At 42.7% G+C, this 25,089-nt stretch overlaps 1 protein-coding gene across 11 annotated transcripts in view; it reads left to right on the top strand.

Moving 5' to 3' along the window:
• STX8 (syntaxin 8) overlaps window positions 1–25,089 on the top strand; it is a 358,471-nt gene that overhangs the window by 188,923 nt on the left and 144,459 nt on the right. For 10 of the 11 annotated variants that reach the window (XR_012425279.1, XR_012425280.1, XR_010582271.2 and 7 more), the window contains exon 7: window positions 15,358–15,459. Coding sequence is in view for 5 of the 11 variants with exons in the window: in XM_005582878.3 (XP_005582935.1) it covers window positions 15,358–15,459 (102 nt within the window). In the remaining 6 variants the exon portion in view is untranslated. Of the gene's footprint in view, window positions 1–15,357; window positions 15,460–25,089 lie in introns of those variants that run through there. The other variant, XM_074018584.1, reaches the window with a different exon arrangement.

Raw genomic sequence — 25,089 nt, 5'->3', positions numbered from 1 at the left:
TTTTTTTTTTTTTTTTTTTGAGACAGAGTCTTGCTCTGTCGCCCAGGCTGGAGTGCAGTGGTGCAATCTCAGCTCACTGCAACCTCTGCCTCCCAGGTTCAAGCAATTCTCCTACCCCAGTCTCCCTTGTAGCTGGGATTACAGGCACCTGCCACCACGCCTGGCTAATGTTTGTATTTTTAGTGGAGATAGGTTTTCGCCATGTTGACCAGGCTGGTCTTGAACTCCTGACCTCAGGTGATTCACCCTCCTCTGCCTCCCAGAGTGCTGGGATTACAGGCGTGAGCCACCACGCCTGGCCAGGTGCATTTTTCACCCACAGTTCATGTATCTTTTTCTCTGAATACTTACGTATGTTTTCTGCAAATGGATGTTAGTCCAGCAGGTTCCATCCTCAGGCAGTGCATGTTGGTGCAGCATGGGGCAAATACTCCCAGCCACTGTAGTCCCCCTCCTGAATCGAATGCGTTTTGTGTGTGTTATCTCCTCTCCTTAGTCCTTCTGCCACTTGTTTTGTGTTCTGGCCGTTTGGAGCTATAATGGCTGACAAAAGTGTGCAGGTAATATTGTGTATCTGTCTTAAAGAAATGTAGGCAGACCATTTTGCTGGATTTAAAAATGCATGTTTTATGGCAGCTCAGGTGATTTTGAGTATACAGAGACTAAAGATAGAGAAGCAGTTTAGGGATTTGGGCAACTCTTTGATGTTGTGAAGGGTATCACAAACCTCACGGCAACACGGGAAGAATAAACAAAAAAAGCGGCTGAATGATAGCTAGGAGAAAACTCTGGCCAGAGGCCTGCCTGCCATGGCTTCAGGGCCCCCAAGAGATGCTGGTGTGTGTTGCTCCAAGCACTTTACTGTAACAAACCTATGTAGATGGATTTCTTTTTCTTTTCTTTCTCTTTGAGAAGGGTCTTACTTCGTTGCCCAAGCTGGAGTGCAGTGGCATGAACATGACTCACTGCAGTCTCAACCTCCTGGGCTCAAGTGATCCTCCCACTTCAGCCTCCTGAGTAGCTAGGGCGATAGGCATGAGCCACCATACTTGACTAATTTTTTTAAAAAATTTTTTTGTGGAGATAGGATTTCACCCTGTTTGCCAGGTTGGTATAGAACTCCTAACCTTAGCCGGTCATGGCGGCTCGTGCCTGTAATCCCAGGACTTTGGGAGGCCGAGGTGGGCAGATCACCTAAGGTCAGGAGTTTGAGACCAGCCTGGCCAGCATGGCAATACCCTGTCTCTACTAAAACTACAAAATTAGCCAGACATGGTGGGACGTGCCTGTAATCTCAACTACTTGGGAGGCTGAGACAGGAGAATCACTTGAACCCAGGAGGCGGAGGTTGCAGTGAGCCAAGATCATGCCATTGCACTCCAGCCTAGGTGACAAGAGCGAAACTCCGTCTCATGGCCGGGTGCAGTGGCTCATGCCTGTACTCCTAGCACTTTGGGAGCCCAAGGTAGGCAGATCACCTGAGGTCAGGAGTTCGAGACCAGCCTGGCCAACATGGCGAAACCCTGTCTCTACTGAAAATTCAAAAATTGGCTGGGCGTGGTGGCAGGCGCCTGTAATCTCAGCTGCTCGGGACACTGAGGCAGGAGAATCCCTTGAACCTGGGAGGCGGAAGTTGCAGTGAGCTGAGATTGCGCCACCGCACTCCAGCCTGGGTGACAGAGCGAGACTCCATCTCAAAAAAATAAAAATTCAAAAATTCAAAAAAAATAGAACTCCTAACCTCAAGTGATCCTGCTGCCTTGGGCCCCCAAAGTGCTGGGATCGCAGGCGTGAGCCACCAGGCCCGGCCCAGAAGGATTTCATTCAGTGCTCCATTTCCATGACCTTGTTGCCTGCATTCGTGAGATGAGTGAGTGGTCTCTGGCTCCTTGTATGGTTATGTCTTTCTCTTATCTGTGAGTATCCACCTTGGCATGGCTGGATTTTGAATCCTTTGATCATGGTCTTTGTCCTCACACCTTTTCCACTCACTGTCTTCTAGTGTTTCATGTTTCACAGCAACAGTCTGATGCCAGGTTAATTTTCTTCCTTTGTTGGTAAGCTTCCTTTCTTCCTGCCCACCATTTGAATAGTTGCAGAACTTTGGATTCCAAAATTTGGAAATTTCATGAGATATTTCTAGATCCTTTTTTTTTTTTTTTTTTTTGAGATGGAGTCTCGCTCTGTCTCCCAGGCTGGAGTGCAGTGGTGAGATCTTGGCTCACTGCAAGCTCCGCCTCCTGGGTTCACGCCATTCTCCTGCCTCAGCCTCCCGAGTAGCTGGGACTGCAGGCGCCCGCCACCACACCTGGCCAATTTTTTGTATTTTTTAGTAGAGACAGGGTTTCACCATGTTAGGCAGGATGGTGTCAATCTCCTGACCTTGTGATCCGCCTGCCTCTGCCTCCCAAAGTGCTGGGATTATAGGCGTGAGCCACCACACCTGGCCAATCCTTTCCATCAGCGTTGCTCAGTGAGTTTGTTTTATTAATATGAACACTCAAGTGTTTTATCATTTCAAGGAAAATATTGTTTATTTGGTTATTGTTTTTCCTCCTGTTTTTCTTTGTTCCTGTCTCTTATTTTTTTCTCTCTCTCATTTGTCTTCTCTAACCTTCCTCCGGTGACTTCTGGGAGACTACTCAAGCTTACATACTAACTCTGTTACCTAGTTTATAATCTGTTTAATTGCCTTCATTGTGATTTTCACTTGGACAATTATGTTTGTATCTGTATGTATTGTTTCTGGTAATCTTCACTGTTCCTTCGTGGTGTCTTTCTGTTCTTGTTGCATTGACTTAGTGTGTTTTTAAATCTTGTTTTAAAAGAAGTCAGACATTTTTCTTTTCTTTTTTTTTTTTTTTTTGAGACGGAGTCTCACGCTGTTGCCCAGGCTGGAGTGCAGTGGAGCGATCTCGGCTCACTGCAAGCTCCGCCTCCTGGGTTCCCGCCATTCTCCTGCCTCAGCCTCCTGAGTAGCTGGGACTACAGGCGCCCGCCACCGCGCCCGGCTAATTTTTTGTATTTTTAGTAGAGACGGGGTTTCACTGTGGTCTCGATCTCCTGACCTTGTGATCCGCCCGCCTCGGCTTCCCAAAGTGCTGGGATTACAGGCTTGAGCCACCGCGCCCGGCCAAAGTCAGACATTTTTCAAGGGTTCTTCTCTTTTTTGGGCGGGGGGGATGGATTTTCACTCTTAGGCTGGAGTGAAGTGGCGCAACCTAGGTTCACTGCAACTTCCACCCCCTGGGTTCAAGCGATTTTCCTAACTCAGCCTCCCAAGTAGCTGGGATTATAGGCTCCTATCACCATGCCTGGCTAATTTTTCTATTTTTAGTAGAGACAGGGTTTTGCTATCTTGGCCAGGCTGGTCTCGAACTCCTGACCTCAGGTGATCCACCCTTGGCCTCCCAAAGTGCCAGGATTACAGGTATGAGCCACCCAAACCAGCCAGTTTATTCTTTTTTTTTAAAGGAATTTTATTTTCTAAGGCACAAGGTGAAAGGGAAAGAGAACCTTCTTTTGAAAACTACTGAGATGTTCCTTCATTCTGAGCTGTTTCTTTTTTTTTTTTTTTTTCTGTTTGTTTGTTTGTTTGTTTGTTTTTGAGATGGAGTCTTGCTCTGTTGTACAGGCTAGAATGCAATGGTGCGATCTTGGCTCACTGCAACCTCTGCCTCCCGGGTTCAAATGATTCTCTTGCCTCAGCCTCCCAAGTAGCTGGAACTACAGGCGCCTGCCACCTCACCCGGCTAATTTTTTTTTTTTTTTTTTTAGTAGAGACAGTCACTGTGTCCCCAAAGCCTGGGTGGTTCCCAGAGGCTCCACTTTGATCTGCTGGAGTTCCTTGCAGCTCCCTGCCATAGGGTGCCCTAGGCAGGGTATTACTTTTTCTTTACCAAGTCACAGATTGGTTTGTCCTTGTGTCCCTGTTCTCTGGAATGTATCTTTTCCTAGCGTACAGTATTATTAGAGGTCACCACCACCCCCCGTTTTTGGTTTCCATTGATAAATTTGAGTATGATATCAATTATAGGGATCAGAGGGAATTAAACTAGTACCCTCAAGAAAAACTCTTTCTTCACTATAGATTTTTTTTTTTAACATTTGTCTTCAAATATTAAAAACTTAAGCAAAAGGCATAATAACATAATGACTTTACTACTGCCATTATGAGTCCATTATAGCATAAAAAGACACCAAATTCATCTGAAAATATATAGCAAACTCTCTCCCTTTGTCTAGAACGTATTGAGGCTGTAATTGAGAGTAGAAAAATGATGAAGTTTTATTGGAGTCAGGTATTTTGACACCATATAATATTTCTTAATCCTTGTGATTCCGTCATTTTTCTGGTATACTTTACATTGTTCCATTTTGTCCATTCTGTGCTGGAATGGCACTCGGTATCTCAAATTAACATGTGATTGAAATACAAGCTCCCGCATGAAACCAAATGCAAGTACTGACCAGGAAGCAAGGTATCAGTTTCTCTTTGGAGGCTCTCTTGTCAGGAATCTGAACTTGTCAGCTGGTTGTTTCACAACCTATACTCTGAAACCTGTATTTAATTTGCTCTTAATAGACTGTGGTTAGGGGAATTCCCACCTTGGTAGTGCGTGGTCTGCAGAGTGGGAATTTCCCGAGGCTCTCTGGCCTAGGAAATCTTCTGAGGTCATCATAACTGACAAGTGGAATGAATCCCATCAAACCAACAGTGGCACTGTAAGTCTATTAAAAAATAATTTGGCAATCTGTTTCAAAGTTTATGAGGCAGTCATAATCACACTTTGTTAAGGAAATGATTAAAAAGAACACAATGATAATGGAGGAAAGAATTTGTAGACTCATTATTTAGAAATACAGAAACCTAAGTGACCGGGCGCAGTGGCTCACGCCTGTAATCCCAGCACTTTGGGAGGCCAAGGCGGGCGGATCACGAGGTCAGGAGATCGAGACCATCCTGGCTAACACAGTGAAACCCCGTCTCTACTAAAAATACAAAAAAAAATTAGCTGGGCATAGTGGCGAGCGCCTGTAGTCCCAGCTATTCGGGAGACTGAGGCAGGAGAATGGCATGAGCCTGGGAGGCGGAGCTCGCAGTGGGCCGAGATCGCGCCAGTGCACTCCAGCCTGGGTGACAGAGTGAGAGTCCATCTCAAAAAAAAAAAAAAAAAAAGAAACATTCTAAGTATCCAACAATGGGCTATTATTTAAGGAATGGTTATTTTATGGAATGAATATTTTGTAACCATTAGAAATTATAACTGAAGACTGTGTAGCTACATGAAAGAATACAAATGATATCATTTGATGGGGGAGACTTATATATTGCAATTACATGAAAATGTATGTTTTTTTTTTTTTTTTTTTTGAGATGGAGTTTTGCTCTTGTTGCCCAGGCTGGAGTGCAGTGGCGCGATCTCAGCTCACTGCAAGCTCCGCCTCCCAGGTTCACGCCATTCTCCTGCCTCAGCCTCCCAAGTAACTGGGACTATAGGCGCCCACCACCACGCCCAGCTGATTTTTTTGTATTTTTAGTAGAGACGAGGTTTCACTGTGTTAGCCAGGATGGTCTCGACCTCCCAACCTCAGGTGATCTGCCCACCTCGGCCTCCCAAAGTGCTGGATTATAGGCATGAGCCAGTGCCCCCGGCACAAATGTATGTTTATGTCAAATTGTAGTGAACATATAGGGGGAATTATGCTATTGTTATACTGGGGTATTTGGATAGTGTTTACTTTTTTCCTTTTTTCCTTCTTGTTTATAAACTGCTATTAAATAATTTTTATAACTTAAAAAGTAGAGTTGTTTAGGCCGGGCGTGGTGGCTTATGCCTGTAATCCCAGCACTTGGGGAGGCTGAGGTGAGTGGATCACCTGAGGTCAGGAGTTCGAGACCAGCCTGGCCAACATTGTAAAACCCTGTCTCTACTAAAAATACAAAAAATTACCTGGTCGTGGTGGCAGGCACCTGTAATCCCAGCTACTCGGGAGGCTGAGGCAGGAGAATGGCGTGAACCCAGGAGGTGGAGCTTGCAGTGAGCTGAAATCACGCCACTGCACTCCAGCCTGGGCAACAGAGCGAGACTCCCTCTCCAAAAAAAAAAAAAGAAAAAAAAAATGCCCACTTTTACATACGCTACTATATATAAACTCAGCTGTGTTCAGTGCTGAGACAAAGACTGAAGCGATGTGTCCAAGTCCTCCCATCACATTTTTAGGACGAATATTATGCCCAGAGCATCAGGATGTCACAAGATCTGGAAATCACTTCCTGTGAGGATTTGCTAAAGTTTGGATCTAAGTATCTTTAACCTAGAGGAGAAGACCAAGGAGATATACGAGGAAAATTATGAAGGAAAGAACACTGATGCTGTGTTGGTCTAGAAATACTTAAGGGGCGCCTGAAATTTCAGCTACTTGAGAGTCTGAGGCAGGAGACTTGCTTCAACGCGGGAGGCAGAGGTTGCAGTGAGCCGAGATCATGTCACTGCACTCCAGCCTGGGCAACAAGGGTGAAACTCTGTCTCAAAAAAAAAAAAGAAAGAAGAAGAAAAAGAAATACCTAAGGTAGAAATTGAGAGCAGGCAGAGTTTTAGCTCAGAATAAAGGACTTTATAATTACCAGAATCACCCTGTAACTCAGCCATGGAACTGATTTTCTCATGAGTTTCCATGTTACCAGTCTCTGGGAGTGTTCAGTGAAAGATTAACCGTCCCACTGCCAGGGATGTTACAAGAGGGGAGGGAACTACAAGGTGATTGCACGACTCTTGCAGGTCTGAAATTTTGTTATTCTAAGGCATTTGTTTTGTCTTGCCTGCCTGCCTGCCTGGCTCCCTCCCTCCCTGTTTCCCTCCCTCCTTACTTCCCTTCCTCCCTTCTATGTGTTTTGACAGCTGTACCCATTTGCATGAATTTCTGTGACCTTTAGAACATTTCCATCATCCCATAAAGTTTCTTCATGTGCCTTTCTAGTCAAGCACACCAGAGGCAACCACTTTCTGATGTCTATTTTGTAGGCTAGGTTTATCCTTATATTTCTTTTTCTTTTTTTTTTTTTTGAGATGGAGTCTCGCTCTATCACCCAGGCTGGAATGCAGTGGCGCGATCTCAGCTCACTGCAAGCTCCACCTCCTGGGTTCACGTCATTCTCCTGCCTCAGCCTCCGGAGTAGCTGGGACTACAGGCGCCCGCCACCTCGCCCAGCTAATTTTTTTTTTTTCTTTCTTTTTGTATTTTCAGTAGCGACGGGGTTTCACTGTGGTCTTGATCTCCTGACCTCATGATCTGCTGCCTCGGCCTCCCAAAGTGTTGGGATTACAGGCACTAGCCACCGCGCCCAGCCTATCCTTATATTTCTTATAAATGGAATCATAAAGTGTATAATGATTTTCACTTTCTTATTTTTAGCCAACAAAACTCTTTTTGAGATTTGGACAGTTGTGGCATGCATGAGTGGCTCATGCTTTCTGTTGCTGAATAGTATTCCATTTAGCAGATATACCCCAATTTGCTTTCCCATTCTCCTAATGATGGATATGTGGGTGGTTTCTAGTTTGGGGCCCTCATGAATAAGGTTGCAGTGTATATTTTTGTACAGGGTTTTTTTTGTTTTGTTTTGTTTTGTTTTTGAGAAATAGTCTTTTATTTCTGTTTGGTAAATACCTAGGAGTGAGCTGGGCACAGTGGCTCACGCCTGTAATCCCACCACTCTGAGAGGTCGAGGCAGGTGGATCACCTGAGGTCAGGAGTTCAAGGCCAGCATGGTGAAATCCTGTCTCTACTAAAAATACAAAAATTAGACGAGTGCAGTGGTATGTACCTGTAATCCCAGCTACTCGGGAGGGTGAGGCTGGAGAATCGCTTGAATTCTTCTGAGTGGAAGCGGAGGTTACAGTGAGCGGACATCACGCCACTGCAGTCCAGCTCCAGGGCAATAGAGCAAGACACCACTTCAAAAAAAAAAGAAAAACAAAAACAAAAAAACCTAGGAGTGAAGTTTCTGGGTAAGATGGTTGATACATGGTTAACTTGATGGGAATTGACAAACGCTTGTACAGCACCCTTTGTGCCAAATTTTCCCCCAGCCATTAGTATTGTAAGTCTTTAGTTTGCACACTGTCGTGAGTGTGAAGCAGTATCTTATTGTGGTTGAAATTTGCATTTCCCTAATGACTAACAATATTTGAGCTGTTTTTCATGTGTCTTATGTGCCATTTGTGTATCTTCTTCTCTAAAACATCTGTTCAGATCTTTTGGCTATTTTAAAATTAGCTTTTCTTTATTGTTAATATGTAGGAGATCTTTATATATTCCAGGTACGAATTCTATGTCGGCTATATGTTCTACAAATATTTTCTACCATTCTGTGGCTTATTTCTTAATTTTTGTAATAGTATCTTTGAATGAGCAGAAAATTCCTCTTGATAGAGAATGAGCCATGGATCATAAAAATGCCCACTTTTACTATATATAAACAGCTGTGTTTAGTGCTGATGAGACAAAGACTGAAGCAATGTGTCCAAGTCCTCCCATCACATTTTCAGAAGAATAGTATGCCCAGAGCATCAGGATGTCACAAGATCTGGAAATCACTTCCTTTGAGGATTTGCTAAATCAGATTGACCAACTTGTTTTCTTTTGTGGATAGTCTTTTTATGTCCTGTCCAAGAAATTTTTGCCTACCTACTCCAGGCTATGAAAAATTTCTCTTTTTTTCTTTTAGAAGCTTTGCAATTCTAGGTTTTACAGTTAAGTCTATGAACCATCACAACTTTTTTTTTTTTTTTTTTCGGTATAGAGAGAAGAAAGGGTTGAGGTGTTTTTTATTTCCTCATACATATATCCAGTTTTTTCCAGCACCATTTGTTGAAAACACTTTTCTTTCTGTATTTGATTGACTATGTTGTAGATACCTTTATTGAGAATTGAGCGCTCACGTGTGCAGGTGAGTGTGCACACACACAAGTCTATCTGGACTCTCTGTTTTGTTCCATCGATGTGTTTGTCTGTCCTTATTCTAATATCAGACTGTCTTTGATTAGTATATATTTATAATAAATGGTGAATTTTGGTAATACCTCCAACTTTGTTTTTCTTTTCTTTTTTTTCTTTTTTTTTTTTTTTTTTTTTTTGAGACGGAGTCTAGCTCTGTCGCCAGGCTGGAGTGCAATGGTGCGATCTCGGCTCACTGCAACCTCTGCCTCCCAAGTTTACACCATTCTTCTGCCTCAGCCTCCTAAGTAGCTGAGATCACAGGCGTCCACTACCACGCCCAGCTAATTTTTTGTATTTTCAGTAGAGATGGGGTTTCACCATGTTAGCCAGGATGGTCTCCATCTCCTGACCTCATGATCCGCCCGCCTCAGCCTCCTAAAGTGCTGGGATTACAGGCGTGAGCCACCGTGCCTGGCCTGTTTTTCTTTGTTAGGATTATTTTGGCTATTCTAAATAATATTCTTTGTGAATTTTAGAATTGGCTTGCAGGTTCCATTTTAAAAGCCTGCTAGAATTTTGATTAGGATTGCATTCAATCTATAAAATTCTGTACAATATCTGTCAATTGAAAAAAAATGAACCAATGTCTTTAAAATATTGTGTTCTCTCTTATAAATGACCAACCAATATATGAAAAAACAAACAAACAAACAAACAAATGAGGGTGAGGATATGTGGAGAGAAAAAGGAACTCCTATATACTGTCGGTGGGAACGTGAGCTAGTATAGCTATTACGGAGAACGGCGTGGGGGTTCCTCAGAAAACTACAGATAGAACTACCATATGGGCCAGGCCAGTTCTCCTTTTCTTAGGCTTTCTTTCATTTCTCCCAGCAATGTTTTATAGTTTTTATTATAGAGGTCTTACACATCTTCAGTTAGATTTATTTCTAAGTATGTAATATGGCTTTTGATGCCATTATAATGAATTTTTTACTTTTATTTTTTCTGCATTGTTTATCACTGGTACATAGAAATATATTGCGTTTTACTATTGACTTTGTACTTGCAAATTTATTAGATTTCCTTACTAGTTCTTGTAGTTTTTAAATAGACTTTATTGTTTCTGGGTGTACAATCATGTCATCTGCAAATACAGCTTTACAGCTCCCTTTCATACCTTTTTGCTTTTTTTTCCCCCTGCCTTATTGAACAATGTGGGACTTCTAATAAAATGTTTAACAGATGCTGTCGGAGCAGACGTCCTTGCCTTGCTCCTGATCTTAGAGAAAAAATGTTCCATGTTTCACCTTTAAGTATGATGTTAGCGCTGAGTGTTTTTTAAATAGATGCCCTTCCTCAGGCCGAAGAAGTTCCCTTTCGTTTCTGTTTTGCTGAGAATTTGTATGGTGAATGGACACTGAATTTCGTCATACCCTTTTTCGGCATTTATTGAGATGATCGTACTATTATCTGCTTGAGTCTGATCATTGTTTTTACATCTTTCTTCTTTACTAATATATGCATTTAGAGCAATAAATTTCTCCCTAAGTACCGCTTTAGTAGCATCCCAAAAACTTTTGTGCTACATTGTTGTCTTGTTCTATTCAAGCTGCTATAGTAAAATGCCATCAACTGGATGACTTATAAACAACAGAAATTATCACCGTTATGGAGGCTGGGAAGTCAAGATCAAGGTGCCTACAGATCTGGTGTCTGGTGAGGGTCTGTTTCCTGGTTCATAGACAGCTGTCTTCATTGTAAGTTCACTTGGTGGAAGACATGAGGGAGCTCTCTAGGAACTCTTTTATAAGGTCATAAATCTCATGCATGGAAGGGGATTCATTCATTCATGTGGGCTTTGCTCTCCTCACCATTCACCTCCCAAAGGCCCCACATCGAAATATCATCACTGGTGATGAGGCTTCAACGTAATTTTGAAGGCACGCAAACATCCAGTCTATAGCAGTTGTCCTTCGTGCTCATTTCAGTATATTTTCTGCTTTCTCTTTTGATTTCATCTTTGCCCTGTGGGGAAATCGGAGTTGTTTTCCTTAATTTTCAAATAATGACAGAATTTCCCATTTTTGACATGTGTCCTTTCATCATGATGAGAAGTTCCTTTTTATATCTAATAATACTCCTTTTCTAGAAGTCTGTCTGGTCTGTCTTGCCAACTTTCTCATACAAACACTGTGCCTTATAGTGAGTTCCATAGCAAAGTATATAGTTGTGTCATCTTTTTAAAAAAATCTTTCTGAGGGAGGGATAGTGTTAGGAGAAATACCTAAAGTATGTGACGAGTTGTTAATGGGTGCAGCAAACCGACATGGCACATGTATACCTACGTAACAAACCTGCATGTTGTGCACATGTACCTAGAACTTAAAGTATAATTAAAGAAAGGAAAAAAAGGCCGGGCGCAGTGGCTCACGCCTATAATCCTGGCACTTTGGGAGGCCGAGGTGGGCGGATTGTGAGGTCAGGAGATCGAGACCATCCTGGCTAACATGGTGAAACCCCGTCTCTACTAAAAAAGACAAAAAAATTAACAGGGCCTGGTGGCGGGCGCCTGTAGTCCCAGCTACTTGGGAGGCTGAGTTGGAGAATGGCGTGAACCCGGGAGGCAGACCTTGCAGTGAGCCGAGATCGCACCACTGCGCTCCAGCCTGGGCAACAGAGCAAGACTCCATCTCAAAAAAAAAAACAAACCTTGCTTGATATCCTTTGTTTTTTAATTGAAAAGTTGAGTCTGTTTACATTAATGCAACTATTGATACAGTTGAATTTAAGCATGCCAGATAGATATTATATTTCCGTTCTTTTTGTCCCATCTATTCTTTGTTCCTCTTTACCCCTTTCCTGAATCATACATTTTTAGTATTTAATTTTATTTCTTCTGTTAATTTTTATTTTAAAACTGTACCTCTCGGTAGGGTGTGTGTGTGTGTTTTCTTGGTTTCTTTTTTAAGTTCTTGCTTTAGAGCTGAGTTGTTCGATACATGTGGCTATTTAAATTTTAATTCATTGAAATATGAGAGAATTAAAATATGCTCTGAGGATTGTATGGAAAATGAATTAAAATGAATCAGGACTAGAAACAAAGATAAGTTAGGACATTGTTTGTTTGTTTTTTCCCCAAGACAGAGTCTTGCTCTGTTGCCCAGGCTGGAGTACAGTAGTATGATCTCAGCTCACTCCAAATCCTGGGTTCAAGCAATTCTCCTGCCTCAGCCTGCCAAATATCTGGAATTACAGGCATGCACAACCATGCCTGGCTAATTTTTGTATTTTTAGTAGAGACAGAGTTTTGCCATATTGGCCAGGCTGGTCTCAAACTGCTGACCATGTGATCCGCCCACCTCGGCCTCCTACAGTGCTGGGATTACAGGCATGACCCACCAGCCCATTCATGGTCTTTATCTTTTCATATTTGTTTTATCTTGCTGTATACAAGGCATTCTCCCAAGTGTGGGAGGTATAAGGATGAATAAAAATTAGTTTATATCATAATCTTCCTGTTAAAGACATGTAAACAAATCGGTGGAATGTAACTATAGGGTCTATAAGTAAGAGGTTTGTAGGAAGTGCTGCAGGAGGCAAGAAGCAGGAGCGCCCCACTCCTTCCTGTGCCTTTCAGATACGATTCTTTTTGCATGGGTTGCCCTTTTCCTGCTTTTTCACCCATGTAGCTTTCAGAATTCAGCTCACACATCATTCTGGAAACTTCATTTGATTTCCTTGTTTGCTTTACTTAATGCTTTAAGAAAAATGGTGACTGGTATTGAACAACATGTCTCCAGAGCAGTTACTATAAAAACAGGAACGAGGGAGAAGGAGGGAGGGAGAAAAAAAAGAAAAATATAATAGTCATACATTCCTTGACAGGGATATGTTCTGAGAAATGTGTCATTAGGTAGTTACATCATTGTGCGAACATCATGGAGGGTACTCACACAGCACTAGATGGTAAAGCCTGCTACACACCTAGACTGTATGTATGGTATGACCTATTGCCTGTAGGCTAAAAACCTGTACAGCATGTTATTGCATGTAAGCAGTTGTAACAAGATGGTAAATATGGCCAGGCGCAGTGGCTTATGCCTGTAATCCCAGCCCTTTGGGAAGCCAAGGCGGGTGGATCATTTGAGGTCAGGAGTTCGAGACCAGCCTGGCCAACATGATGAAACCCCCATCTCTACTAAAAATACAAAAATTATGAGTCGTGTGCACCTGTAATCCCAGCTACTTGGAAGGCTGATGCAGGAGAATCGCTTGAACTTGAGAGGCAGAGGTTGTGGTGAGCCGCTATCACGCCACTCTACTCCCGCCTGGGCAACAAAAGTGAGACTCCATCTCAAAAAAAAAAAATTCTGTATCCAAACATAGAAAAGATACACTAAAAATATGGTATTATAACATCATAATACTGTACCACTTATGGTACCGCTGTCGTAGATGTGGTCCGTCATTGACTGAAACGTCATTATGTGGCACACAAATATATATGCTCACTGTAAGAAATTCAGGCCAGGTACAGTGGCTCGTGGTTGTGATCCTAACACTTTGAGAGGCTGATGCAAGAGGATCTCTTGAGGCCAGGAGTTTGAGACCAGCATGGGTGACATAGCAGGGCCTCATCTCTACACAACATTTAAACAATTACCTGGGAGTGGTGGCACATGCTTACAGTCTCAGCTACTCAGGAGGTTGAGATGGGAGGATTGCTAGAACCTTGAAGACTGCAGTGAGCTATCACGGTACCCTGTATCCCATCTGGGTAACAGAGCAAGACCCTGTCTCTTAAAAAAAAAACAGAAAGAAAGAAATTCATGCAACACAGAAAAATGCAAGGAAGCAGGCAGCAGTCACACAGCATCCTACCATCTAGAAATAATCATTATTAGCATTAAATTAATATTATTCACATATATCCCTATAGATTTGTAAATATAAAAAGATGGATACAAATAATTTCACATAGTTAAGATCGTACTATATATGCTATTTTAAATGTTGTGAAGGGCTCAGTTTCACTTAAAAGGATTAGGGTTAAAAAGGAAACGAATTTCACATCAAGGATTCTTTTCTTTTCTTTCTTTCTTTTTTTTTTTTTTTTTGAGACTGAGTCTCTCTCTGTCGCCCAAACTGGAGTGCAGTGGTGCTATCTTGGCTCACTGCAACCTCCACCTCCCAGAATCAAGCAAGTCTCCTGCCTCAGCCTCCCTAGTAGCTAGGATTACAGGCATGCACCACCATGTGACCAGCTAATTTTGTATTTTTAGTAGAGACTGGGTTTCACCATGTTGGTCAGGCTGGTCTCGAACTCCCAACCTCAGGTGATCCGCCTGCCTCAGCCTCCCAAAGTGCTGGGATTATAGGTGTGAGCCACCACACCCAGCCCACATCAAGGATTCTTTACAAGAGATAGTAATTACTAAAAGATCCCTCAAGCTTAACAAAAAACATTAAAGTTTTGGTGATTTTAAAAGGCTACACATTTCTGTATGATTAACTTTTCAACTGCTCAATATGCCTCACTGCGAGAGATGAAGAAATTAGCACTTTCAACTTTTCACCTTCCTTCCCCACTGGCAACCACTGACTAATTTTTCAGTTGGAATTACATTGTTACTGTTGTGACATTTCTGTAGCTTTCTGTTATCTAATCCACGTTTTGTTTACTCTTAGTTCAGTATTTAAATGGATTTAGTTCTCTCCATCATCTCTTTATTTATCTTTTGATTGGCTTGATTTCTTCATCATGTAGTTTTCTCAAGAAGGGCCCAGGTAGTCCCTGAAGTCTACTATGCTGTCTGTTCCTTTTTTTTTTTTTTTTTTTTTTTTTTTGTCGCCCAGGCTGGAATGCAGTGGCGGCTCAGTGCAACCTCTGCCTCCTGCGTTCAAGCAATTCTCCTGCCTCAGCCTCCCAAGTAGCTGGGATTACAGGTGCACACCACCACACCTGGCTAATTTTTTTATTTTTAGTAGAGAAAGGGTTTCCCTATGTTGGCCAGGCTGGTCTCGAACCCCTGACCTCAGGCAATTCTCCGTCCTCGGCCTCCCAAAGTGCTGGGATTAAAGGCGTGAGCCACCGCACCCGGCCTGTCTGTTCCTTTATACTTGAATGACAGCTTGGCTAGGCATAAATTCGGTGGGTCATGCTTTCTTTCCTCTGAACATGGCATTTCTCCTGTCTGCTGGAATTGTGTTAAATCAGTTTTCTTCTTTACTACTATTTTTTTTTTCCTTTTACAATCACTATTGCCGTTTTCAAAGAATCGACCTGAGTTCTGTGCCTTTTCAATTACTGCACTTGAGATCATTATTGCTAGGAAGAACAACCACAGCTGTGATACTGTGATGTGAACCAGGTGATTTCAGGAATAGTAATCATGTATCTTTCCTTTCTAGAGATAATTGACGACCTTGCCAACCTGGTGGAGAACACAGATGAAAAACTTCGCACTGAAACCAGGCGTGTAAACCTGGTGGACAGAAAGTCAACCTCTTGTGGTAAGAGATAGCTACTTTTTACGGCTCTGTTTCTGTCATAGCTTGTGGATTTACTCTGCTCTGAGTTTCCTGTTTGTCTCATCGCTGCGGGAATTTGGTTGCTCTTCTGATACAGGCAGTGCCATTTGATGCAGCACTGAAATTGCTAAACGAAGGTTAAATCTGGTCAGAATGAAATGAATTGTGTGGAGTTCAGAGGGCGTATCATTCATTTTTTTTTTTTTTTTAATTTAAAGGAGTCCTTTATGTTTACAGAGATTAATGGTTTGGGAAATTGTGTAACATTATACTGGTTGGCGGGTTTTAAAGGGGATCTCACTTGCTTTTGTGCCGTCTTAAAATAACCACAAGCTTAATTGAGTTCAAATCCTATGTTTCGCGATGCTGTCTTTGTCAAGTCACTTTACCTCTTGATACCTTGTATGTAAAATGGGGATTCATATGCCAAGATAAAAATCGCTTGGAGGGCTTGCTTAAAATACTGATCCTGAGGCTTTCCCCTAGGGATTCTGACTGACTAGATCTAGGGTGGAGTTCAAGAATGTTCGTTATTTAACAAGCGTACCAAGCAGTTCTGCTGCAGGTGCTTGTTCCGCAGAAATTCTGATGCAGACTTTGGTGAGGTTTAAATTGTGTATTGCCTGTGCACAGTGCCTTGCCCAAAGGTACATGATGATAAATGATGGGAACAGCAGTAGTAATCACAGTGATTGTTTTTCGGTGCTTCGTCTCACAAAGGTGCACCAAGTTTCTAAAGCTGACATATTTATGAAAAATAGAATCACAGGCCGTGTGCGGTGGCTCAGGAGTGTGAGACCAGCCTGGGCAACATAGCAAGACCTCTGTCTCTGTAAAAAAAAATTTAAAAATTAGGAGTCTGGGCAACATGGCGAGACCCTGTCTCCACTAAAGATACAAAAAAATAGCCAGACATTGTGGCACACACCTGTAGGAGTCCCAGCTACTCGGGAGGCTGAAGAGGGAGGATTGCTTGAAGGTTGCAGTGAGCTGAGATTGTGCCACTGCACTCCAGCCTGGGTGACAGCGTGAGACCCTGTCTCAAAATTAATTAATTAATTTAAAAAATTAGCCAGGCATGGTGGTATGTGCCTGAAGTATCCAAGTTTAGGAGATAAATTTTAGCATCATACTAGCTTAGATGAATTTAGCAAGAAATAACAGATAACCCACCTCCTACAAAATGTTAATTCTTTGTCTAGAAATGTAATGGCTTTGTGAGGCAGCGCCAAACCCTGCCCTAAGCATTGCATGCAGATTCCTCTGGAGTCATGCACGTGTGACCTCAGAAAGCATTGCTGTGTTTCTGGCTCTGTGAGTGTGGACTGGCCTTCCCGCTTGAGTAGGTCCTGGTTAAGCCAGTTTTGTAACACCGTGTCAGGAGTATCACTGGAGCCCAGGAGGTTGAGGCTGCAGTGAGCCATGATCCTGCTACTGTACTCCCACCTGAGTGACAGAGTGAAACCTTGTGTCTTTAAAAAAAAAAAAAAAAAAAAAGCAATTAAAAAAAAAAAACCTAGAGATCTGAACAGATATTTTGCCAAACTTTCAGCCTTTTTTAATGTGAAAAATGTAGTGAATCCTCTTGATCGATCCACTTTAGAAGCTCCGGGCAAGGGTCCTTGAGATGTGCAGCTTCAGAAGCATCACCTTCCCTGGCTATGTTTGCTCAGTAAGAAAGAAGGCTAGAACAATGGGGTGAGAGAGAGTCAGGCACATAGAGACTCTGGAAGCTCAGAGGTAGTGGAGCCCCATGGGGCCTCCTTCAGACCGTTTATCACCTCTGTCCTGCCCGACCACCCCGCCCTGTGCTTCTGCTCCTCAATTTGGCTTTATCAATCTTCTCGCATAACTTCTGGCCACAGGGACTTTATTATCTATGCTGGATCCTGAAGCTTTAAAGATGGCGAGAGATGAATTCACTCCCACCTCTCTCATTCTCTGGACCTCAGTTTCCTCATTAGAAGAAAGTGGAGAACTTGGTTGTCAAAATTCAGTTGTATGGACTGTGTCGTGTCGAGTGCTGGCCACCTTCCCCAGCTTTCCATACGTGTGTGAGAGGTGCCAGAGCGTAGTGTCACGAGAGTGGGCTCTGGAGCCTGGCCTCACACCCAGGCTTCACCTCTCATAGCTGCGTGACCTCAGGAAAGCTCAAATTCCCTTCTGCCACGATTTTCCCTTCTTTGAAATGGGGATAATAAAGACATAGACCTCAAAGGATTATTACGAGAAATTAATGAGTGCCTGTATATAATATATATGTATATATTAGGTTGGTGCAAAAGGAAACATGGTTTTTGCTATTACTGCAGAGACTGTGGCACCAATCTAATATATATATCACTTAGAACCATCTTTGGCACATTGCAAGTGCCATGAGCAAGTACTGGTATTAGCTCTTGTTACTATATGTCTAAAGCAGGAAGACATACAATGTTATATATGTTGTTTTTCTCAGCAATTATGTTGCTAGTTTGGAATGAATATATTCGTAGACATGTTGGGATGTTTTTGTGTTTGCAACATAGTAACTCACATGTCACTCATGAAGTCATAATGAATGTAGAATGTTTCTTACACTGTTGCCAATTTCTAATTTGATGTTATTATCTGGTGTGTAGTATTTTTACCCAGAAGTGTCATGTCTTCTGAACTAGACTCTTAAGTGCTGTTTTTTTTTGAAAATAGAGAAAAATTTAAGGAATCCCAGAAGTACTAAAATACATTTTTAAAACTTATGTCTATATTTTAAAATAAGTTAACTATACATTTATCTCATGCCTCATTTAATTATATATATATAAATAATCTGTCACAGAATTATACGTAATGATTCAGAAGGAAGTTCATTGGTATAGCAGTGTTAAGTAGATACTGAAAAAAGGAAATTCTTTATTCTTTTTTTTTTTTGAGACAGTCTCACTCTGTCACCCAGGCTGGAGTGCAGTGGCACAATCTCAGCTCACTGCAACCTCTGCCTCCCGGGTTCAAGTGATTCTCTTGCCTCAGCCTCCACAGTAGCTGGGATTTGCAGGCATGCGCCACCACGCCCAGCTAATTTTGTATTTTTAGTAGAGACAGGGTTTCTCCATGTTAGTCAGGCTGGTCTTGAACTCCCAACCTCAGGTGATCCACCCTCCTCAGCCTCCCAAAGTGCTGGGATTACAGGTGTGAACCACTGCACCCAGCCACTTTTTTTTTTTTTAACATCCCAAACTGAAATTTATCCAAGACAGTAACTCCCTATTCCTCCCTCCTTCAGCCCCTGGTGACTTCTTTTCTACTTTGTCTCTGTAAATATTATTCTAGGTACCTACTGTAAGCAGGATCATATGTATACTTTTGTATCTGGCTTATTTAGGATAATGTCTTCAAGATTCATTCATGTTGTAGCATGTATCAGAATTTCAGTCCTTTTGAAGACTGAATAATATTCCATTTTTATATATATCACATTTTGTTTATCTGTCAGTGGACACAGATTCCACTTTTTGGCTATTGTGAATAATGCCACCATAAATGTTGCTGTACAAATAGCTGCTCAAGTCTTACCTTTTTTGTGTATATATCCAGAAGTAGAATTGTTGGATAAAATGGTAATTCAGTGTTTACATGTTTGAGGAACCTTCATACTAGCCTGGCTTGGTTTTGCTTTCAGCCTCTAAACTCTTACATACTTTCCAATGTTTTCTTTTTTTGTTTGTTTGTTTTGTTTTGTTTTTGAGACGGAGTCTCGCTCTTGTTGCCAAGGCTGGAGTGTAATGGTGTGATCTCAGCTCCCTGCAACCTCTGTCTCCCGGGTTCAAGTGATTCTCCTGCCTCAAGCTATTCTCTCCACTTTTAACCCAGGAGGCGGAAGTTGCAGTGAGCCGAGATCGCGCCACTGCACTCCAGCCTGGGTGAAAGAGCAAGACTCCATTTCGGAAAAATAAATAAATAAATGTGAAAATAATTTTTTTTAAAACTGATAAAGTCAGAGACTTCTGTAGCCTGAGAGGGGCAGGCAGGTGGGATGGAAATTAAGTCCCTGGGCACCCACTCTAATTAGGAAGTGTAATGGGAGACTCTTCCCACAATAAACTGGGACCCCAAAGAGCTATATCCTCAGAGTAGAAGTGAACTAGAACTAAACTTGGCGTGAGGGGTTGTGGAAAAGGCAGGGTTGGCACTGAGCAGAATAGGAGAAGAAAAAGGGGAGAAAATACAATTATTGGAGAAAATACAATTATTGACAGCTTGTGGTCATAGAAAGGCCCACATATGAATTTGCCCCCTGGGCGTACATACTCAGGGTGGACCAGGAAACATCATACCATTAATTTGGTTTAAGGCAGACTCACCTGTTATAGCTCGAGGTGCATTTGGTTTGAGGCAGACTCACTTGTTATAGCTGGAGGTGAATTTGGTTTAAAGTAGATTCACCTGTTATAGCTGGAGGTGAATTTGGTTTCAGGCAGACTCGCCTGTTATAGCTGGAGGTGAATTTGGTTTGAGGCACACTCACCTGTTATAGCTCGAGGTGAATTTGGTTTGAGGCACACTCACCTGTTATAGCTGGAGGTGAATTTGGTTTGAGGCACACTCACCTGTTATAGCTTAAGGTGAATTTGGTTTGAGGCAGACTCGCCTGTTACAGCTCGAGGTGAATTTGGTTTGAGGCAGACTCACCTGTTACAGCTCGAGGTGAATTTGGTTTGAGGCAGACTCACCTGTTATAGCTCGAGGTGCCTGGCAAAAACAAATGAAATGCCTCTGGAGGAAAGCATATTTGTTCTAAGATGCTAGGAGTTAACTAAAAATAAATTTCTAAGGGCGATGACCAGCACATGGTCAAAGATACTCTAGCATACCCAGAGACAGCACAGCATGAGTGAGGACCAGCAGTAGACCATGGACATGAATCTGAACAGAATTGCAGTAGTAGGATTACCAGACATTGATTTATAAACTCAATTCCACTTTTTAAAATATATTTTTAAAATGACAAGCTTGAATGCATCTTAAGAAACCCGAAAACTGTAAGTAACATAGAAATTTTGAAAAGCAACCAGATAGAACTTCTAGAAATAATAGGTAACTGAAATAAAAAACCCAGTGAACATATTTGGTATCAGCAAAAGAGAGAATCCACCAGAGGACAAATCAGAAAAAAAAAAGGCATTTTCCATTTAATAAATGTTAGCATCTTGAAGAGAATGCCCAAATGCCAGGCCGTTAAATTATGATCTTAATAAGAAAGACGTTTGAGAGGCAGGGGGTTGGTGCAAGAGCTTCGAGATATAGCGAAGAGTTAACCAACCACCTGCTCTTCTCAAGTGCAAAGCCACATTGGCCGTTTTATATATGAACACATACACATCCTTAATGAAACTGTGCAAGCAAGGTGTACTTTAACTTTGGGGCGGGGGGAAATTAAGCAGCCCAGTCGAGTGTAACTCAATTGCTGTTCACAGGACATTCTATCACTGTTTAACTAAGAGGACTCAGGTGCAGTGTGGATAGCAGCCACCACATCATCATTTTACACAAAGGAGTGTGAAAATAGGTTGTGAATCATGAAATGGCCTTTTGTTTCGCCACCCTTGGCATATCTTCCTTGATGGCCCGATATATCAGTCATAGATGCTTGAGCAGTGAGAGAATTTCTAGTTATGAATACAGACTGAACTGCAAGGGGCCACACAGGAGAGAGGCCCGATGATGAATTTGTTTGTTCAGTTCTTAACAAGGGATTCAAGTACCTCTTTGTGAACCTTTCACTCAGGAGCACAGGCTTTAAAATTTTTACCGAGATCTTTGTGTGGATTTTCCTCCCTTTTCCTCCCCCAGTCCCACCCCAGTGATAGCATCAAGTAGAAAACAATACTGTGTTTTTTTTTTTTTTTTTTTTTTTTCTAGCTTCTCAATGCAAATTAGACTGATATTTTCCACGGGTACCTCTATGTATTTTCAGATCTGTTACTTCCATTAAGGACATTTACATAAAAGTAGGATCTTTGTAATTGCAGTTTAAATATTCAGTGTGCCTGGTCCTCATTAGAATTCAAAATAGAGCCTTGTCTGAGTCTGACAGAGGGCGCCAATTGTGAAAGACCAGACTAAGAATTCTGAATGACTCGGCTGGACGGACAGTCTTGCTTCTCAGCATATTGACTATTACGTAATGTTGTCTAAGCACATTTATTGTGATTTTAGTAGCATTTCAGTGATGTGGTTAGAAATCAACCCAGCTGACGTTGCACTGATGCCGTCTCAATCGACGACCATGGGATCTGCCTTTAGCTCATCAGAATGTGATCTTAGGCCGGCGGGGCAGGACCCTGGTTAAGAGCATGCAGCACAGGTGTGGCATCCGACAGTCCTGGGGCACAATTTGGGATCTGCCACTTACAGCCTGGGTGACTTACAGAGCTGCTTGCCCTCTCTGTCTGTTTCCTTCACTCTAAAAGGAGGGTAGCAATGACTAGTACATGTGATTGTTCTGTAGACTAAGTGAGAACAGTTAGGTGACACAGTGACCAGTACTAGTGAGTCCTCTAGAAATGCAAGCTATGATAAGATGTGAGGTTTAATTCATTTTTGTTTTCTGAGACAGAGTCTTGCTCTTTCGTCCAGGCTGGGGTGCAATGGCGCGATCTCGGCTCACTGCAACCTCCACCTCCTGAGTTCAAGTGATTCTCCTGCCTCAGCCTCCCAAATAGCTGGGATTACAGGTGTGCACCACCATACCTGGCTAATTTTAGTATTTTTAGTAGAGACGGGGTTTCACCATGTTGCTTAGGCCGGCCTCAACCCCCCAGCCTCAAGTGATTGCCTGCCTCAGCCTTCCAAAGCACTGGGATTACAGGTGTGAGCCACCACAACTGGCTTGCTTTTTTTTTTTCTTTTTTCCTTTTTCTTGGGACAGGGTCTGTCTGGTCTGTCACCCAGGCTGGAGTGCAGTGGTATGATCTCAGCTCACTGCAACCTCCATCTCCCAGGCTTAAGTGAGCCTCCCGCCTGAGCCTGCTGAGTACCTGGGACTACAGGCACTCGCTATCGTGCCTGGCTAATTTTTATTTTATTTTTTATAGACAGGATTTCACCATGTTGTCCAGGCTGGTCTCAAACTCCTGGACTCAAGCGTCTGCCTGCCTCAGCCTCCCAAAGTGCTGGGATTACAGATGTATGACACTGTGCCTGACCAACATGCTTTTTTTCATATTAGCTCTTTTGAACCTTATAAAACAGGTCAGAAACTGAGTTGTAAGTAGTCTAGTTTATTTAACAGACTTTAGAGCTACTTTTGTCTCTCAGAGAATTATTTTTAATGTTTTACCACAAGCATAAGCAATTAATCTGGAACAAAGAAGGATCTATGCCAGTTCCTTTATTTATCATACTGTTTATCGAGTATATTTCTATTTGTCTATTGCTTTAACTTTTTCTTCTTTCCCTTATCATGGTTCATTGAGGTAAGCTAGTTAAATCACTCGGCCCCCTTTTCCTTTACATTCTAATGTGTCTGTTTCTGTACCCGCTGTGTCATCCTTAATTCAGTATCAATGGAGAAATGCTTTGTCCTTCACCAGTGCCTGTCTGCCTTCAAAACCGTCTTGTCCTCAGGTTTTCCCATTCATCTGTTCTCTTCTTCATCCTTTTGCCAGCACAGTTAGTGGATATCATCTGTGTGCCAGGGACTGGGCTAGAAACTGGAGCTAAAAATGTAGATAGGATTGGGCACAGTGGCTCACGCCTGTAGTCCCAGTTACTTGGGAGGCTAGGAGGGGAGGATCCCTCGAACCTAGGAGTTCAAGGCTACAGTGAGCTGTGACCGTGCCACTGCACTTCAGCCTGGGTAATGATGAGACCTTGTCTCATAAAAAGGTAAAAGGTAGATAGGACTTAGAGTGTAGGAGAGAGGGGGACACATGCCGTAAATCACTAATGACTGCAGGTGGTACAGACAGGTCTGAGTCAGCCAAGGGCTCAGAGGTTTCCAAGAGGCTGTGACACAGGAGCAGAGTTCTGAAGAATTAGGTAGACAAGCTGCTTCTGAGTCTGGTGAGTGAAAAGCCAAACCAAAATGAGCAGGGAGTATATATACTATGGTCCCACTTAAGGAAAAGGAGGGAGGAAGGGAGGAAAGAAAAGGAGGAGAGAGACGTACATTTGCAGTGTTGGTTAGAGTCTGAAGAGAGGTGTGGAGGGGCACACGGTCACCATTGGTGATGTGGGAATGGGGGGCATGGGCAAGGCAGGGGGCTGGGTGTTGGGATCATCAATGTTTTCTTTCTTTTTTTTTTTTTTTTAGATGGAGTCTCGCTCTGTCACCCGGGCTGGAGTGCAGTGGCACAATCTCGGCTCACTGTAAGCTCCGCCTCCCAGGTTCACACCGTTCTCCTGCCTCAGCCTCCTGAGTAGCTGGGACTACAGGCGCCCGCCACCAGGCCTGGCTAATGTTTTATATTTTTAGTAGAGACGGGGTTTCACCGTGTTAGCCAGGATGGTCTCAATCTCCTGACCTCGCGATCCGCCTGCCTCAGCCTCCCAAAGTGCTGGGATTACAGATGTGAGCCACCGCGCCCGGCCCATCAATGTTTTCTTTCTGTGCCTTCAGAATATTTTACAGTAAGCCTGTATTACTTTTGTAATTTAAAAATTAAGTAGAATTTTTAAGGAAAAATACTTATTTGCCTAATGTTTTATAACTCCTAGTCATTTTTTCTGCAACTAATTTTTTTTACAAGAGTATGATAATACTGTATTTTTAAATCCTTCTTTTGGCTGGGCATGGTAGCTCACACCTGTAATTCCAGCTCTTTGGGAGGCTGAGGCAGGTGGATCACCTGAGGTCAGGAGTTTGAGACCAGCCTGGCCAACATGGCAAAACCCCATCGCTACTAAGAATACAAAAATTAGCCAGGCGTGATCGCAGGCGCCTGTAATCCCAGCTATTAGGAAGGCCGAGGCAGGAGAATCGCTTGAACCTGGGAGGTAGAGGTTGCAGTGAGCCGAGATCGTGCCGCTGCACTCCAGCCTGGGCAAGAGAGCAAGACTCTGCCTCAAAAACAACAACAACAAACCTTCTGTTTTTTAACATTATGCTATATTTTACTTCTAATGGTGAGTACCATTTTATCAAGTAGCCATACCATCATTTACTTATGGTTTGGGGGGCCTTAGTTTATTCCCACATTTTGCTATGTAAATCATGCTGCATTAAATGCATAGCACTTTTTTTTTTTTTTTTTTTTTTAGGATCTTTTTCTCTCAGGTAGGATTTCAATTAGGATACTTCCAGGAGCCAGAATCAGAGACAGCCTCTGGCTGCACTGACTAGAAGGTTATTTGAGGCCCAGATAAGTGACAGCTGCAGGGCCAGGGCACAGAGCAGCTGTCCTTGGCAAGAAGGTCCTGGTCTGGATGGTGAGGCCAGAGTTGCTGAACGGTGTCTCTGCCTCTCTTAAGGGAGTCTGAGGAAGAATCTGGTGGCTTTGGCGTCCTCTATGGCAAGTGAGAAGCTGCCCCCTACCAAGAGGTCGTGTGACAGGAGCACCTTCAAAACAGAAAGCTTGGATCTGGACAGGGGAAAAAAAAAAAGCAAAAGCAAACAAAAAAACCCCCCACATT

This window comes from Macaca fascicularis, chromosome 16 (assembly GCF_037993035.2).
Source record: "Macaca fascicularis isolate 582-1 chromosome 16, T2T-MFA8v1.1".
NCBI lineage: Eukaryota > Metazoa > Chordata > Mammalia > Primates > Cercopithecidae > Macaca > Macaca fascicularis.
The sequence above is the reverse complement of the archived record's forward strand: the minus strand, read 5'-3'. Positions and strand labels throughout refer to the sequence as shown.